The 18,009-nt window shown below is 30.1% G+C and overlaps 1 protein-coding gene across 5 annotated transcripts; it reads left to right on the forward strand.

Moving 5' to 3' along the window:
• Positions 1 to 241: 241 nt before the first annotated feature.
• Positions 242 to 12,448, forward strand: LOC134242423 (ubiquitin carboxyl-terminal hydrolase 16-like). 5 transcript variants are annotated; one of them, XM_062724505.1, is made up of 21 exons: positions 244 to 1,230; positions 1,503 to 1,642; positions 2,202 to 2,279; positions 2,518 to 2,565; positions 2,720 to 2,755; positions 3,230 to 3,274; positions 4,095 to 4,151; positions 4,288 to 4,362; positions 4,542 to 4,631; positions 5,799 to 5,837; positions 6,054 to 6,101; positions 6,189 to 6,236; positions 9,753 to 9,871; positions 10,020 to 10,113; positions 10,230 to 10,254; positions 10,367 to 10,455; positions 10,590 to 10,661; positions 10,764 to 10,896; positions 11,180 to 11,262; positions 11,380 to 11,469; positions 11,598 to 12,447. In XM_062724505.1, the coding sequence occupies exons 2-21, from the start codon at positions 1,607 to 1,609 to the stop codon at positions 11,943 to 11,945; spliced, it is 1,653 nt and encodes a 550-aa protein (XP_062580489.1). In that variant the 5' UTR covers positions 244 to 1,230; positions 1,503 to 1,606; the 3' UTR covers positions 11,946 to 12,447. The 5 variants fall into 5 exon arrangements, with proteins under 5 accessions (XP_062580517.1, XP_062580513.1, XP_062580504.1 ...); XM_062724513.1 differs by having other exon boundaries at positions 1,510 to 1,642; XM_062724529.1 differs by lacking the exon at positions 4,095 to 4,151 and having other exon boundaries at positions 243 to 1,230; positions 11,598 to 12,448.
• Positions 12,449 to 18,009: the final 5,561 nt, after the last annotated feature.

Below are 18,009 nucleotides of genomic sequence, written 5' to 3' on the forward strand. Positions count from 1 at the left end.
CCATAATTTAAATGATGTGCATACCTTCTTGTGATTATTTTGTTGATTTTTCATGAGTATTTTTTAGGGTTTATGTTTGAAAAAAAATGATTCTATCAAATATGATCTTTGTAAAAAATACAATACAGTTTTTGTTTTTACATTATTAACAGACAGTAACACGATACAGCAATTTAATGATTAAAGCCTGTATAACTGCAAAAAGGTCGAGAAAGGAGGCAATAGTTAATAGCTTATCTCTTAAAGTTTATGGGGAAAGGTATAAATCACTTTTAGTTATCATTTTTGGTATGTTCTTTATCTTTTTTTAGTTTGAAAACATTCTGCCAAATGAAAAGACCTGAAAAATATTTACAAATTTAAGGTGGAAAATTGACTTAAGAGAATTGACTTCAGAGAATTGACTTCAATTTCCTATACTGTTTTTTTAATGTGGGCTCATCTTTCCTGTCAGTATTGCCTAATACGGTATGTTAATGAAGTCTATTAACCATGATGCTCATGATGCGTATCCCTAAAATAACTGAGTATGTACAGTCGTGGACTGTAAATATCATTCCAAATTTTAGAGGCTGCATTGCATTTAATAAGAAGGAAACGTGTCATGAGCGTTTAACTGAGTAATAAGCGAGTATTACCTAAACATTCTAAAAAAAAAGTTTGAAAACTATGTGACAAAGACTATTCCGACATAGATTCTACCTTAACATTTTTTAATTCAAGATTGAATTAAACTTCCGAAAAACAAAGAATCGTGCACATGTTCATACAATTAATAAAGTTTTCTTTTATTCTAATTTTATATGTTACTTGGTTAAAATACTCAGATCAATCATATATCTGTTTATCGGATAGTTGAAGTTTGTACAAAAAGGACTAATTTTCCCGAAAAACTAATTCAGTGCTTCTATTACATACCCGCTTATCAGGTTTCGTGACTTTTTTTTCTGATAGCCCATAATTATAAGGATGTTTCCATCAATAAGATAAATTACCGTATGTTACGCTTCTTATGCATCTATAAATAATAATTATTATATTAATTAATTGTTGTTGAAGTTAATAAAGGTATTGAAGTGACATGTAAGAGGTACATATACTAGACTGTCAGAAATAATGAAACAGAAAGTAGACATAATCTGACATTAGGAATTCCTCTTCTTTAAGTTTCATATTAATTGTGAATGATCAGGATGGTGTTAACATGTATTAGATGGTACATGTAAAAATGTAAGTCAGGTCTTAAAGTCACTTAATATTTAAAAAATAGGAATTCAGATTATACAATTATGTGACTCGACAAATATGTATAAATACATTTATAAAAACAAACAAAATGGATTAATAGAATTTAATATATGCATTGAATAAATATAAATTCATATGCTTTTCCAAAAGAAATTATTTTATTTTGCCTGATCTATTGAATATCATTAGAACCATAAATCCATTTTTCTGCAAAATTGGTTTCGTTTTCACTTATTTTTCTTGGTAATGATTAGTTTTCAGAAAATGTAGTCTTTACTACAGACTTACACACTATCACAGGCACGTAAATCTTTAAGATACAAACTGGATCATCTGATCGACAAAAGTTGTAGAGACAATGGAACCTTTGAGCATAATTCTACTATGTGTTTTTGTAAGTATCAAATTTTTAACATTTTCATAAACCATTAATTTTGAAAAATTCATTCATGTAGAATACATACATATTTATATGCTTCAAATATACGAACAGCACAAAGAGAATTAGTATACACTTAATAATATTCGATTAAATAAAGATAGGTAGTTCATTCTAAGCATCTTTTTTTTAATAAAACAATTTAACTATAATTTTTAACATTTTGGTATGTTATGAGAGTATCAATAAGCTTCAATCTATATAAAGATAAATATTTTGCCTCCATGTATTGTTAAATTAATTTCCCGAATACTTGTTAAAATGTTAGTTTTTACTTAAAACCACATAGAAATAAACTGTAAGTAGGACTCTACATTTATTATACCTTTGATGATGTAATATTTTTCAATTGCAAGAAAGTGGTAATATTTTTCTTAAATGAGAGAGATAGACTACTTTAGCCATGTAGACAAGATACCAATAAAATATTATATGGATATTGTATGGATTAAAATATTTTGTTTAAATAAAGCTGCAAGCATAAGGAACTAATATAACTTTATATTGTTTGCAGATTCCGGTTATAGTCCTTCTGATTTTATGTCTCCTTTGCCTTTCCTTGTATTGGAAAAAGAAGTGGAAATCAAGAAATGTAATATTTATGTCATTTGAACATCAAATTCAAGCATTTATTTAAATGTTCGAGCTATAAATTTATACAATAATAACGAAAATCATAATTAAAAAAAAATATTCAGTAGAAAAATCATAATTTATGTGCCCCAATGTATCATAGTTTAAAAATGTATGATTTTGAAGGAACCAAAAAAAGGTAAACGTATATACATGACAAGTAAAAACGTCGACACTTTCCTTTTGTCACTTTATAGATATCAACTGATTTAGAGGCACATACATGTACAGAGATAGTGAGCAAGGTATGTGCTGAAGGATGATAAATTGTATGAATAAATGCATCTAAGTCTAATGCATGTTCCTATTTCTGAAAAACTGTTTTTAGACTTTCTGAAAAAAAAAAGAAAATGATTCAACCGTATCAACAATATTTGTATTCATTAATATTTTGTTTAGAATATATCCAAAGAGTGTGGGAAAGACACGTTTCGGGTAAGCTCTTTTCCTTAATGATAGATGTAATTGCCGAGCAAGTTTAGAAATTTATGGAAGTGTTACGGCTAGTTACAATTTTATTGATGTACCCATTTGAATAAATCGTAATTCCTTTATGACAAAGGAAACATTTAACTACTGTATTTTTTAAGACCATGATCACTTAGTTATAGCCTCTAGACAAAACCATGAAATAATCATACACTGAGTCGCAGCAACAACTTACTACAATTTAAATACATTTCAATCAGTCCAAAACTAACTTAACTTTATCCTATATGATACCTTCAAAGACAGACGACCATGCCAAAAATTGTTATTCTGATTGGAGATATAATAGAAATATTTATTTTAAAAAATGAGAAAAGTAATTTATTCCTGCTTACAATGGTAATTAATTCTTTGATACTATATGCTGTTGTACATGTGTACGATTTTAATGATTTAAAGATTTTATTTCGTACACGACAGTTTGAAGACGAAAGAAAAAGCAAAGTCAATGATGAAGAGGCGCAGGTTAGTAAATTTAATCTTTCATTGGAATTGTTTTTCGTGAACTATAGTCCATTACTAGTATTGTATGAAATAATCCACACATAATTATATCTAAAAAAAACACTTTAAGCTTTTTATAGCGCTTTATAGAAAATACACTCCGCAATATTTTCCACATGTATATTCAAATATATTTTTTTTTACTGACGACGTCGTTTTACAAAATGTAAAATTATAGTAAAATAATTGCATTGTCAAGGTACATCGATACTCTTATAAGAGAGATAAATCTTAATGACAACAATGTCAAATATCCCTTTAAAAATTTTTATGTTTTAGTGTCTTTTTTGTCCAATTTTGCGCCGCAAGCCATGCTTTGATTGTTTGAATCTTGCTTAGCATTTATATTTTCTTTTCTTCAATTTTTTCCTAGGACTTTCTTCTTTTAGATAGTTTTCTCTTCCAGTATTTTGTTAAGATAAAGGGATGTATTGTCACAAACTTGTTACTTTTATATTTTAAAATTTGCAAACTCGCAATCGCTTTCAACAACATCTTGCAATCGTGTGTTACAGTGTATCAATTTTTTTTTCGGCATTACGAAAAGCCAGGTTTAAGGCGCTAAGGGTTGTAGAAACCATGAGACATCATCTTTGTTGTTTTACTTCATTTGCAAAATGATATCTTTAATAAGATTTTTTTTATTTTCACTAAGTTCCTCCCTAATTTCAGATACATAGCAGCGATGATAAATTAAATACCCTCCATATTTTCTTATGTCTAGATCAAACACTATTACATATCACATATACTAATACACATTTTCTACTATAAAATATAGATTCCACTTATGGCTTTGGGTGAGAGTGACAGTTCTCAACATCTGAATACTAACCAGGCATGTACAGTTGTAAAGATACATTCCGCTTATTAATGTGAAATTAACCTACGTCTACATTCTGAGTAAGAAATATGACAATTTTGAAGACATCCTATGAAACAAATTTAATTAAGCTGCTATGTTGCTTTTTCAGGAAAATGTCATTGATACAACTGCGTCTAAAAAATTCGAAGAGCCAAGAACAAAGAGTTACGTTCACACAAAGGAAGTAAGTCTAAAGGATTTTTATGAAAACTATTACAATGAAGGTACCGATATCATGCTTCTCAATTTACTAAGATTAAAATGGTTTAAGACCAATGCATGAATGTGCATGCTTCTATTGCATATAAAAAAGAAAGATCATTAGATCACTAAAGATAGTCTTTTGTAATGTTTCTCTTCCAGATAAGCTTGCAGACTGTGTGTCCTGAATCCATTGACAAATATACGCAGACTATATATACTGTGGAGAACGAAGGGACACAAACCGATGAGGTATCTACAAACTAATATTTACATTTCCAATGTCTTTGTCCGAGATTAAATTACCAATTGTAAATGTAATTTCCCCATCAATGTTTTGGCGCGGTTCCAAAAAAAACACGTGCAGGGTCGGACAAACAGCTAGACAGAAGCAGGGCTTAGAGCACGTGGATTGGCGGAATCAAAGCATGCAAATATAAGGAATAACTGTCAGATTTTTCAATTTCATGAAGATGATCAATCGATTGGCTTGCGTAATAATTTTATACATAAACGCTTTCGGCGTTTATGCAAATTATCACGCAAGCCAATCGATTGATCACTTCCTGAATTCCAAAAATAAGACAGTTATTCCTTAAATACAGTCAATAATATTTTTTTCAAGACTCTGATCAATAAAGATCTCAAGATATCCGACTACATGTAGCTGCTTGTTCGATCCAGAGGGATTAAATTATGCCTAACATAAAATCTGCAACTAACTAAATTGCATTCATACCTCACTATTATGATTTTGAATAAGGGAAGGATATAACTTAAGTTTGACATACATAAATTATTTGATAATAAATTAAACAACCTTTAAGCATAAAAGGTTGTTTATAAAAAAGGAAATTAAGTCAATACTAAACTGAAGAGCTGCTAAAGATAAAAAAAATATACAGTGGAGCCTCATTTATCCAGACGCTTTGGTTCCCAGTCAATTTGTCAGATATGTGAAGCGTCCGTATATCTGAATCGCCAGTTAAATGAGACAAAATGACGTTAAAAAATTCTGTACCCATGAATAATGCTCCGGATACTGAAGCATCCGGATATCTGGGGTCCGGATATCTGAAGGTCCACTGTATATGAAATGCACAGTGGGGCAATGTTAATGGTAAGGGTAACAGATGGAATTAATAAAAAATAGATACACATAAACAAATTAAATTATTTCATAAAGTTAATACACAATTCCATGTTTTGAATAATAGTGAAACACTGTATGGTAACTTTACTTTAATAAGTATTTCATGATTTAAAACAAAAGTACCTGAATCAAAAATTGTATCACTATGCATCTTATTTTTGTCTAATGTAAGTGATTTAAAGATATTCATTTGCCCTTGTGTCTTTTTTTATCCTAAGAATCATATCAAATAACCAACTGATGATCTTTTGACATTTTCTTTTAAGGCAGAACCATTAAATGTGATGGAGTTTGATCCTCCAAAGGCAAGTGAACTTTTTCCCATTTAGATTCAATACAATATTCCTTTCATCATCAATTAACTTCGTTTCCAGTGAATATATTTGGCTACAACCATGAAGCTCTTCTTTTTTTCATTGATAAAAATGTTTACATTTTATAAAACCGTTTTATGGTATTTCCCAAGCTCTACGAAATATACATGTATTATAATGATTATTCACAAATATGCATTCTTACAGGGAAATAAAAATCTTGGGAACACCTGCTTTTTCAACTCAGCGTTACAGGTATGGGAATTTGGACTGTGCATTTGATTCGCAGTAGAGCTATTAAAGTGTAACACATACATATTTCTACATTTTTTTTTACATTAGGCGCTGTACTTTACCAAATCTTTTAAAGATGCTCTAACCACCTTAAAGGTAAGACCTTTAAGATAATGTGATGTATATACTAGCTAAAATTTTAGACAATAATCGATTGAAACAAGAAATATATTCTCTTAATAAAGCAATTTAACTCTTATATAAACATATTTGACATCTTAATACTTCGTACTTTCAACAAACACATGCAGTACCCGCATCGTTATTCTTTACAGGATACACGATACGATAGGATACACGCACGATACGATAGGATACACGCACGATACGATAGGATACACGCACGATAGGACAAGATACACGCACGATAGGATAAACGCAAAACACGATAAACGCAATTCACGATATACGCAAAACACGATAAACGCAAAAAACGATAGACCTAATAAACGATCTTCACGATAGGATAAACGCAAAACCTGATAGGATTGTTTCAAAATGCGGAATGTTTTCTGACAAGACGAAAAGATTATTTTGTCTATATATAATTGTTACTGCAATATTCTAATTTAAATACTTGCAGAGCTTCAAATCTATAAATTGAGTGGTAATTTTACAAAAGTTGTTTATTTATATAAACAAAATTTGACAATGATTAAATGGATTATTATGAAATGGAGACTTTATTATTTTTTTTTATTTCTTATCAAGGGTGTAAATTTACGATTATTATTTTGTTAATGTCCAAAATTCTCATCTTAAGGTTGAACCATGAATCGTTTTATTATGGATATTTAAGCAAACATGTAATTGTTGCACAAAAATCCCTTACATAATTATGTACCGTTTCTCACGGGTACTATTAAAGATTTTTGAAACTCTGTAAATAGATTTATTATTTATGAAAAAATTTAATTTTCTATCTAATAAATTTATCTACAAGTACCAAGTTATTCACGGAAGAAATTAACGCAATAAATTACATACTTTATTTAATGTCTAAAGCTTACAATCTGCGATGCATTTAAAAATCGAAATTAAATATTAATATTTTAGAAAAAAAAAAAAAAAACAAGTAGAAGACCGGCCAAAAGAAAGGTTTAAAGAAAACGGCTTCAACAAAATTAATAAATTTAACATGATAGATCTATCAATAATTAAACAGTTCAAGAAAATAATTTTCTGAATACAAATCTAAATAATTGCTAAAATAATGGCGCTCTGCATTAACACATGTAAACGGTGTCAACAGAATATGAATCTGCTACAACTACACATGTATACGTTTACGCTAAGCTCTGACTTGTATACATGTAAACATTTATATATCAAATACTAAAAACCTCGTATTTATTAACGAACATTGAATGGTTAAATAATTTTTTCTTTTCAATACAAAACGGAAAAATTAATTAACAAATATTAAAAGAGTGTGAAATGCGACATTTCCGACTAAATAATTATAAAGTATTGCTATTAAACTTTGTGTTTACTGTTTCTAATAATAACAAAAATAGGTTTAATTCGGCAAATGAATTATTAAACCTTTAAAATCATTTTAGACTTACCCGGTAATCTCATATGAGGCATATTTGAAGGGCGGGATGTTGAAAGTCCGTAACCAATTTAAAATAAGATAAACAAGATCTAACCAAATAGTCAAATATAATATTGAATTCTTAAATAAAGTTATACACTGTATACGTATGGAATGAAATCGATTAATACTATAAATTAAGTCAGTGTATTTACTCGTCTTGCTCGGTCACGGCGGAATCAGACGACTTCTTTTGTTTTATTTTAATAGGAGGATACCGTAAAAAAATAATGCTAGCTAATTTTTATATTTTAGAATGTTAGAACTATTTCATCCGTTTCTACGAGCAATGAAATTATTTCCTAGAATTAATTTTGTCAGTATTACGTAGAAAACCCGATGAACCGAAAGTGCGTGTACCATAAGTGCAGTATTTTTTTTTTAAATTTATTTAAAGACTTATTTACATAAACATAATGGAAACATCGTACGAAATGAAATAAATCAGCGGATTGAGTTTAGGGACTTCATTTCATTAAATTGATTTATTTGAATTTTTATTTAACATTCAAGCAATGAGATGATTTTTTAATCCAAAAATTGTACAATTATTTAATATAGTTTGAATTAAATCTTTGATAAGTTAGTTCAAACAAGTTAGGTAGAATTCGAGGTTACTAATTGACCTCAGGTGAGAAATCAGTACAGGTAATGTTGATGGTGATCACACACACGGGCCGAGGTGTCAGTTAGGGGAAAAGGGGGAGGGGGTGGATGACCGCACAGGAAGACAGTGTGCTAATTAGAGGGCTACACGTACGTGTCATTTTTCTGTTAAGGAAAGGTCTTCGATTTATTTTGATTTTTGACATCCCGATGGATTATATTAACAGTTTATTTTCACGCCTAAAAGGTAAGCTGTTTATGTTATCTAATGCCAGATAAAATTAATGAAAAACCTCTATTTTATAGAAACAGCCATGGTGTGAAAAATTGGGTAAAATATTTTCAAGCATTATATTTTATGATTTGATATTTTAAAATTAATTTAGACATACAATGTAATTATATCAAGGAATTTATAATTAGCTATAAAAAAATTAAAATTTGAACGTATACGGCCAAAATCGTCTGTAAAATCATTTGGATCAATGTCTAATGTTTTATTATTTTTGTAAAATCAAGACTTTTAATAATTCTGCATATATGCAGATCAGAGGCGTAAACATATTACAAATGTTATCAGACGATAAACAAGAAAAACTTAATATTACATGAAAAAATGATACATATCAATATCCTGCTATTTATTTATTTATTTGCTTTTCGTGCATGCAAACATAATAGCTTACCAAAAATCTTTTTCCGATAATCTGATTCATTTAAGATAATCATATTAATAGTATTTAATTTTGACAAAACAAATCATACAATTCGATAAATTATTTTAAAAAAAGACAAGGTGATCGATGTACTTATAATTTCATTTCCAAAAAATGGAATTACTGTTTAAATTTTAACAAAAACTCTCTGCTTAGCCGTGCTTAATTATTTTATTTATTTAATAAAAAATCAATTTATTCATTCATGAAATACGCTATTATTTTTTTTCTTTTCCTTCTACGCTTTAATATTTCTTATTTTGATGAAAAAGAAAGGAATAAAACTTTATTTTCTCTTTTTCGGTTGAATTAATCTTATTTTTATTAACAAAACGATAAAGAAACTCGGAATTGCTCAGTAGTTTCTTTGTATAGAAAAGATAAAAAGCGAGGGTTTCCGAATATACACGATAAACGCAAAAAAACGATACACGATAGAACCTGATAAACGATCTACACGATAAACGCAAAACACGATAAACGGAAAACACGATAGAAAACGCAAAACCTGATAAACGGAAAACACGATACGATAGGATACGATAGGATACACGCACGATACGATAGGATACACGCACGATAGAGCACGATAGAATTGTAAAGAATAACGATGCGGGTACTGAATTTACTCTCTCTCTCTCTCTCTCTCAGAAATTATGCTTTTATTTACTTAAATAAAAATTTTGTTTCAAGAAATCATCATCAACCAGTGATAGTATGAAATTGACGAAAAGGATGTTCGATTTACTTGAGAAAAAGAATGTTAACCACACTCAGGAATTAAGAGGTGTTTTAAATGCAGTAAGAAGCATGTATGTACCGAAAAACATAAACGTTGCTTCAGTTTTTGAATCATCGTACATTGTATCACCAGTATTGACTTTTTTTATTTCAATAGTGAGCAGAAAAGAAATTCATATCATCATGTTTTTCATTTATTTATTTATTTTTTTTTTTCAGAAATAATCAATTTGGTCGTGGAACACAGGAAGATAGTTATGAATTACTAAATACATTACTTGACGGAATATTTAATGAACTTCGTACAGCTAGTGTAAGTGTAGAATATATACCGGTTGTCTAATTATTCTTTTTAAAAATACATCATTAATAGATTATCTTCTCAATTTGATAAAAATATCAGGCTAGTAAATTTATTTTTTTTTTCAGGAGAAAGGAACATTGCAGTCAAAAGGTATATACTAGACTAAGTATACAATATCGTAAAGAGCAGGTCTTCAATTCGTGGTCTTTTTATATCTGCTGTTGTGATTTTGTCCATTTACTTACACTTTATATATTTTTAGATCTTGATTCTGATAATAAGGGAGTAGGCGTGAAAAATCTTTTCACTGGGTTATTCATTGTGATCTACGTTTATGATTCATGTAGTGATGTAAGTATATCTTTAAATTTTAAATTACGCTGAAGAACACAAACATGACATGACAGTTTTTCCACACCGCAGTGTTGTCAAAGTACTATGGTCTCCATGCGTATTAAACATTACATTATTTTCCATTTTTCTAGGTCGAGGTTGATTTTGAAGAATTTACATCTTTAAGCATTCCAATCGTAGAACAGGTGGAACATGATTTTGATGTAGGAATAGCAAATTTTAGGTTTAATAGTACATGTAATTTAGCAATAAGAAAGGCTGAGTCTGAAATTTGTTTTCCATCTTTTCACTTTTTATTACCATAGAAATCACCACATCATGGTTTACAAACCATTTCTACAGAGGAACCATGTAAAGGCATTGACAAGGGTTTGGCAGTCTTAACACAAATAGAAGAATATGAGGAAAGTGATTTACCATGTAGAGTGTGCACTATAGGTAACGACATAATTATAAGTGACAGGTCATTCCATTCTCATATTGTTTTTATGTGTATTTAAAAGAATAACAACTCAATATATAACACTTTGAACAACTCATTTAATTATTCATTTATCATGACGACCTGTATGAATTATTATTTATTAAAAACAAGAATTCATACTTAATGCAATGGACTATGAAGTTTATTCAATAATGGCCCGAAAACACTTAAAAGATAACTTCAATGAGAGATAAAAAAATGCACGTAGATTGTCAATGATTATTATTTATTTTTTAGAGGGATCTGGAAAATCTTATAGACGACTATTGGTGTTTCAACCTCCTCCTGTACTTGTGATACACATTGACAGATTCACAATGGTGTGTCAAATTCTTAGTGAAAGGCATAAATCTTACTCTGAATTTTTTCATTTTATTGCATCTTTTAGAATAGTTTTCATGAAATTACTTATTAAAATTATTTTTTTTAATTCGTAGAATGATTCCAATCGCCTTACAAAAAATACTAAATGTGTCCAGTATCCTAGAAGGTTCAACATGGCAAAGTTCTGTTCAGTTGCAAACAAAGTATGTTAAAATCTTTAGTTGTTTAACCGTTCAACATAGTTACAAATCATTATATGTACCGCTCATTGAATATTTAATCATTATAGATGTAAGAGTAACATTTGAATACCACAATATGCCATTTTCAGGAACTTTCAGCAAATGGATTGTTTTACGAACTCTATGCTGTAGTTGTGCACTCCGGCGCACTTGGCGGTGGCCATTATTATGCATATGTCAACACCACGCGGAGGCATGACGTCAAAATATGGCAAGAGCATCTCAATAGATCGACCGGGGATGTGGAAAAATTGAAAAGTACAGTACAAGAATATCTGATGGAAAAGCGTGACCTCCGAGATAATTCAAGATACCTGAATCCATACGAAGTGAAAGACAATTGGTTTTATGTTAGCGATAATAATGTTCGTTCAACGAATATTGGTGAAGTTCTATGCCATAAAGATGCTTATATCTTATTTTACGAGGTGCAATAACATACGAGTGTGTGTGTTAAATGAAAACAGACTTTTTAAATCATTGTATCTATGACAAAGAAAAGTTTAATGCATTATCAATTTTCATTGATTTTAATCTAATCAATTACATCTACATGTATCCATACTGTTTGTGTATTCTAGGGCTAAGGCTTGTTTATCTTTAAATCTTTATTTGATTCATCACAATATATTAAATTAAACGTTTTGATTTCTTAATTAAATACGCAGTGAAGTTTTGAGACTATTTTTCTTATTTTGGTAAGAAACATTTATATCCTAATATGCGCTTAGAGTTGGCTTTTTGTTTAGACAACGAGCATATTTACCTGCGCTTTAAATCATCAAAAATATGGAATTCTAAAGTTATGATTTATCAAATTACAACATTCACTTTATTTCCTTTTCTGAAAAGAAAATATTTTTTTTGCTTATTATATTATTATATTAATCATTTTGTTATTCTTTTCTTTATCTGGCTTTTTAAAGTAAATCCTCAAGTTTTTGTGCAAGTGATTGTATTTTTGTCTGATTGTGCAGCTCTTTTGTTTACATTTAAATAAAGAATAACTTTGATTTCTTCTTAACTTGCTTCTCTTTTTAATTTGTTATTGGATGAAACACATAGAGACAACGACCATGTATCCAAGACAAAAGTCCACCTTCAAAACATCAGACGTAGATTCAGGTGTCATGGAGGAGTAAGCATCCCCGGGCGACCGGTCACACCCGCTGTGTGAGCCTTGTCATGAAATTAAATGAAAAAATCCGTCGTCAATTCAGTTTATAAATAATGGACAAACAATTAGTATGAAAAACATCAGTCTGCATTCATCAGTCAAAAAAACTACTTAATATATTTTTGGTTTTTATGATAGTTATGAAAATATTTTAGGCCAAGTAGTACACTGTAAAAACAGTGTTTAGAATCTAAACACAAATCTAAACACATTTTTTGTATCACTTTTTTTACACGTTTAGATCTAAACCTGTCTCATTTCTAAACACGTTAGACTTCATGTGTTTAGTTGCTAAACATGTTTAACCCCTAAACACTTATATCTAAACACATTTTTTGTTCCACTTTTTTTTACACGTTTAGCCCTAAACGCGTCTCATTTCTAAACACATCAATATATAAGTGTTCAGTTGCTAAACATGTTTAGTTCCATAACATTAGATCTAACAGAATAGTTTATTTTATAAACTATGACAGGAATATATATTTTTGGAAGAAAAACATTATTTTTTAAATAAATTTCCTAGAAATACCATAACATTATTGAACATTCAAACATAGATTTATTTTGAAGAATTTTAAATTCAAAATACATATAGATTAAAAACTAAAAATGTATTTTGGCTCGTGTCAATATTAATCAGCTCAGCAAGCATGCACTTATTCCTTATGTCTGTAACAAAAATTAATCAAGCTAGTTAATTTTCTGCAAGTCTTTCACTAGAAACACACGATCATATGTTTTCGTCCATAACTGCCAGAAAAGAATCCGTTCCCATCATACGAATGTTTTGGAGTTGTTTAAAAATATACCGAACAGTATACTTCACAAAATTCAGTTTCCTCTTAAATGCAAGAAATCCTGAAGATGTACCAACAATTGCGTGGACTTGGAAATAACACCAGCTACTAATACATGTGTATTTTTGCTTCAATCTGGACCATATCCTGTAATAAAGAAATGAAATTATACAAAAATATGCCTCTTGCTGACTGATAGCTAAACTAACTAATATTATGCAACCTTTATTGAAATCCATTTAACAATTATGTATATATGATACTGATACGGATATAGGTATTTTCAATGACATTCTATAATATAAACTCCTTTCTAGCTTTCAGGAATGCAAATATTAAAAGAAGGAAATCTTGATCTATACATTTGTGTAATTGCAACGTTTCTCATTCTAGTCAATTTATGTAAAATACTAAAGTAAACAGACCTTTTATTGTAGTATTGTTGCCTTTCAACTGCATTTCACAATCCCATCCTGGTTATAACTTTGGTTATGATTCGCTTCCTTTAATCCATCTTCTTTTGCTTACACTGGAATTTTCTTTGTTTCGATAACCGCTCTATTAACGTTCAAAAATATTACACGTCATTTCCGGGAAGCTAACTCTGTTTGTCACAGAAAGTGTTCAATTTCTAAACACTTAAATCTAAACACGTCTTAAATCTAAACACGTTTAGATATAATACATGCTTAGACATAAGTGTTTAGCCGTTAAACACAATCTTAAACATGTTTAGGTCTAAACACGTAATGGATGTATTTATTTTCTGAACGCAGTTTTTACAGTGTAATTCTATTTAACATTTTTATACTGTCTACAAATCATTTTCGCATAGGAGGTGGGGGTATCTAATTTAATTATTTTAACAATTTATTATGAATCGACGTTAGAAAAATACAAGTGATAGTTTCAGCACTAACCTAAAAAATTAAACCCCTTGGGCTGTTTCCCAAAAACCATACATGTATCACCAGAGTGCACAAAGTAATATTATGGAAATATTCCACTGAATTCCATTCAGGGCTTAATGGATAGTTGTAATAAAGAGGCGATGAAGCAGATTCTATGATATTTCCCAATTAATTAGGTATAATATGAAATATTATATGTTGCCAGAGTATTTTACGCCGAAAGAGCGTAATGAGATATTTCATTTTCTGTGATTATCAAAACTACGGATTTCGGAACATGTTTTGATTGCCATTCATTCTCTCTCCTCTTCAAAATAAACAAATATTTAATTCGAGAAATATGGAAAGTACAATCTATATGAATGAAAACTATGAATAATTTTAATGCAGAAAATTTAAAGAAGAAAAGTAAGAAAACAAACCCAACTCACTTGGTTAAACGTATACATAGCAAAAACTCAACTTGGCCTCTGTTAAAAAGTAAACAACGCTCAACATATGATACGTGGTGTTATGAAAAGTTTCCTTTTTGATATATATTAAAATTTTCAGGTAGATTCAATTCGTAAAAGTGATATATGATTTTCCAAAATAGAAAGAAATTAAAATTGATAATAAAAAACCGAAATATGCAATTGTGCCCAGATCCCTTCAATGATTGACAAGGCCAATGCGATGCTGTGCGAAACAAAAGATATGTCTGATAGTTAGCTATAGGAAGAAAAGAAGTGCATAATGACACGATCTACCGGTAACTAGGATTTTGTAAAAAGTCTAGAAAAAAATCTTTCTGCCCGTTCATGTACGGAGGAGCGAGAGTTGTGGAGTAAGAATACTGCAGGACGATCGTTCAGATGAGATCACATAAATAGTGGAACACTGTGGCAGTGGGTGCTGTCTCTAAAAAAGATTCCTCGCTTCTGAAAAGCCGTTAGTTCCGAATGTGTACATATTTTAATAACCGTCCCTTTGACAACGCTTGGGTCTGAACATGGGTAAAAAAATCTTGAAAAGACGATAATATAAAATATCAACTAAGAATAAATAAACAGGATATGTTTGTGAAACACTGATGCCGCCAAATATGTGGCAACATAACAAAGGTTAAACTTTTCTTAAATGTAAATTTAACATACTGGTACCAAAAGTAGGCTATTTTCACTGGAAATACAATTGTGAAATTCTAAAGTAGGCCAAGGTTTAATTTTTTTTTCATAAAAAGTACAGAAATCTTCAAGGTCAAGTCACTGGTATCCAAAGAGAGGTCTTGTCACAAAAACACATATGTGAAGTATGGAAGCTTTAGCCCTAACGGTTCAGAAGTAAGGAACAAGGATGAAGATCATAAAAAGTAAGTCAAACTCCAAGGACAAATTCAAATGTCACAAGGAATAAATATGTAAAGTATAAAAGCACTAACCATAACGCTTTGAAAGTTATAGTCAAGGTTCTTTTTTAAAAGTATGTTTAAACTCCAAGGTCAAAGTCAAAGGGTCAAAGTTCTTTGTATCCAATAAAGGATCTTTTCACAAGCATTACATAAGTGAAATATGAGATCACTGACCCTTATCGTGCAAAAGTTATGGCCAAGATTTAAGGTTTTTTTAACAAGTATGGAAATCTCAAAGGTCAAGGTCAAAGGGTCAAGGTTGCCGCTATCCAATGAAAGGTCTTTCAACAAAGGATACATATGTAAAGAATGAAAGCCCTAGCCCTAATCGTTCAGAAGTTATGGCCAAGGTTAATTTTTTTTAAAGTAGGTCAAACTCTAAGGTCAAGGTCAAAGGGTCAAATGTCTTGCTATCAAATGAAAGGTATTGTCACAAGAATTAAACATTTAAAATATATAAGCACTAGCCTTAACCCTTTTAAAGTAATAGTCAAGGTTTGCTTTTTAAAAGTGGGAAAAAATATAAGCTCAAGGTCAAAGGGTCAGAGTTTTTAATATCCCATAAAGGACCTTTTCAAAGGGATTACATATGTGAATTATAAAAGCCCTAGCCCTTATCGTTCAGAAGTTATGGCCAATGTTAAAGTTTTTTCACAAGTATGGGAATCTCCAAGGTCAAGGTCAAAATGTCAAGTTTACTGGTATCCAATGAAAGGTCTTTCAACAAAGAATACATTCCTGAAGTATAAATGTCATAGTAGATATGCCCAAACAGAAAGATTAAAATTTGTGGGTAAAAGTAGTTTTAACTCCAAGGTCAAGTCAAAAGGTCAAATTTGGTGGTACCCAAAGAAAGGTCTTGTTACAAGAAATACACATGTGAAATGTGAAAATCATAGCTCCACTAAATCAAAAGTTATGGGTAAGGACAAAGTTTTTGCGGACAGTTGGACAAAAAGACAGACAGAGAGACAGCTAGACAGAGAGACAGACAGACAGATAGACAGACGGACGGACACGACAAAAACTATATACCCCCGAAACTTCGTTTACGGGGCCATAAAAAGATAAAGCAAAAACAAACAAACAAACAAACAAAATCATGTAATACGAATGCCTTGGACAGAATACTTTTGATTTGCCTAATTCTTTTTTCACTATGTTTAAAAGATAAATCGAAGGTTTTTATCAATATATATAATAATCATTGATAAATTGTGTATCAAAGTTTATGTACGTAACTTAATTGACAGGATAGATGACGAAGAAAAAGAAAGTAGAATACCGAGAACTGTTTTGGAATACCAAAATAGAAATCCCCGAAGAATCCAAATCATGATTTAAAAATAGCTACTTGTAACCAACATGACTAACAATCATTTTTAGAATATTGCCTATTTATACGTATCTTTACTGGGAAAAGGAAATGCTCATTCAAATGCAGAAATGATTTCTGAAAATATGATTTTAAGGCCTTAACTAACATTGAGGAAAGTGAGGCAAATGCTTTATTCAAAGTTGAGAGTATTATGAAAGTGAAAAAAATTAACATGAACCGTAACTATTTGTATCTTTGTACTAAATTATGATTATCAACTGTTGTCTTAATTTTGTTAAAGTCAATCATCTCACCAGGAACTTCATTATACCCATACCTGGTAGTTTTGAATGCAAGAAAAAATAAAAAAAAAAACATTTGAAAGCTTTCAAAGTTCGGGGTACTAACTTAGACCCGCTTGAGAGTAAGGTTTCCCAAGATCTCTTGCCTCATGCACCAAGTGAAACATTAACAACTTAAAACAAATAGAAATAATTTATTTAATTAAGTAAAAAATCAATCCTAGGCATTGTTGGGTTATTGGGATTGACAGCAACCACCGTATTCAAATTATTTTTCCCCAGTACAGTTTCTTGAGAAAATCAAAGCATTTTTTGCAATGAAAATTGAAATCACATTTGTTTTGATAATAAAAACTATATGTACCCTTATATAGTATGCATACACTATTTATATATGATGTCGGAAAGTCAAATACTAGTAACAGATATAGTGCACTTTTTACAATCATTATTGATTGAAATAACATAATGCTAATCAATACTATTTACATGTACGTGTTTACTTATATTTTCGTTTCCTAAAAATATCTGTGCACCGATCAAGGTTCTTCTTTCGTTTCGGCTCTTTTTTCTGAGAAAGACTACTTTCATTTGTTTTCTTTT

Source organism: Saccostrea cucullata, unplaced genomic scaffold (assembly GCF_032062105.1).
Source record: "Saccostrea cucullata isolate Sc308-1 unplaced genomic scaffold, CSIRO_AGI_Scuc_v1 ctg904, whole genome shotgun sequence".
Lineage (NCBI taxonomy): Eukaryota > Metazoa > Mollusca > Bivalvia > Ostreida > Ostreidae > Saccostrea > Saccostrea cuccullata.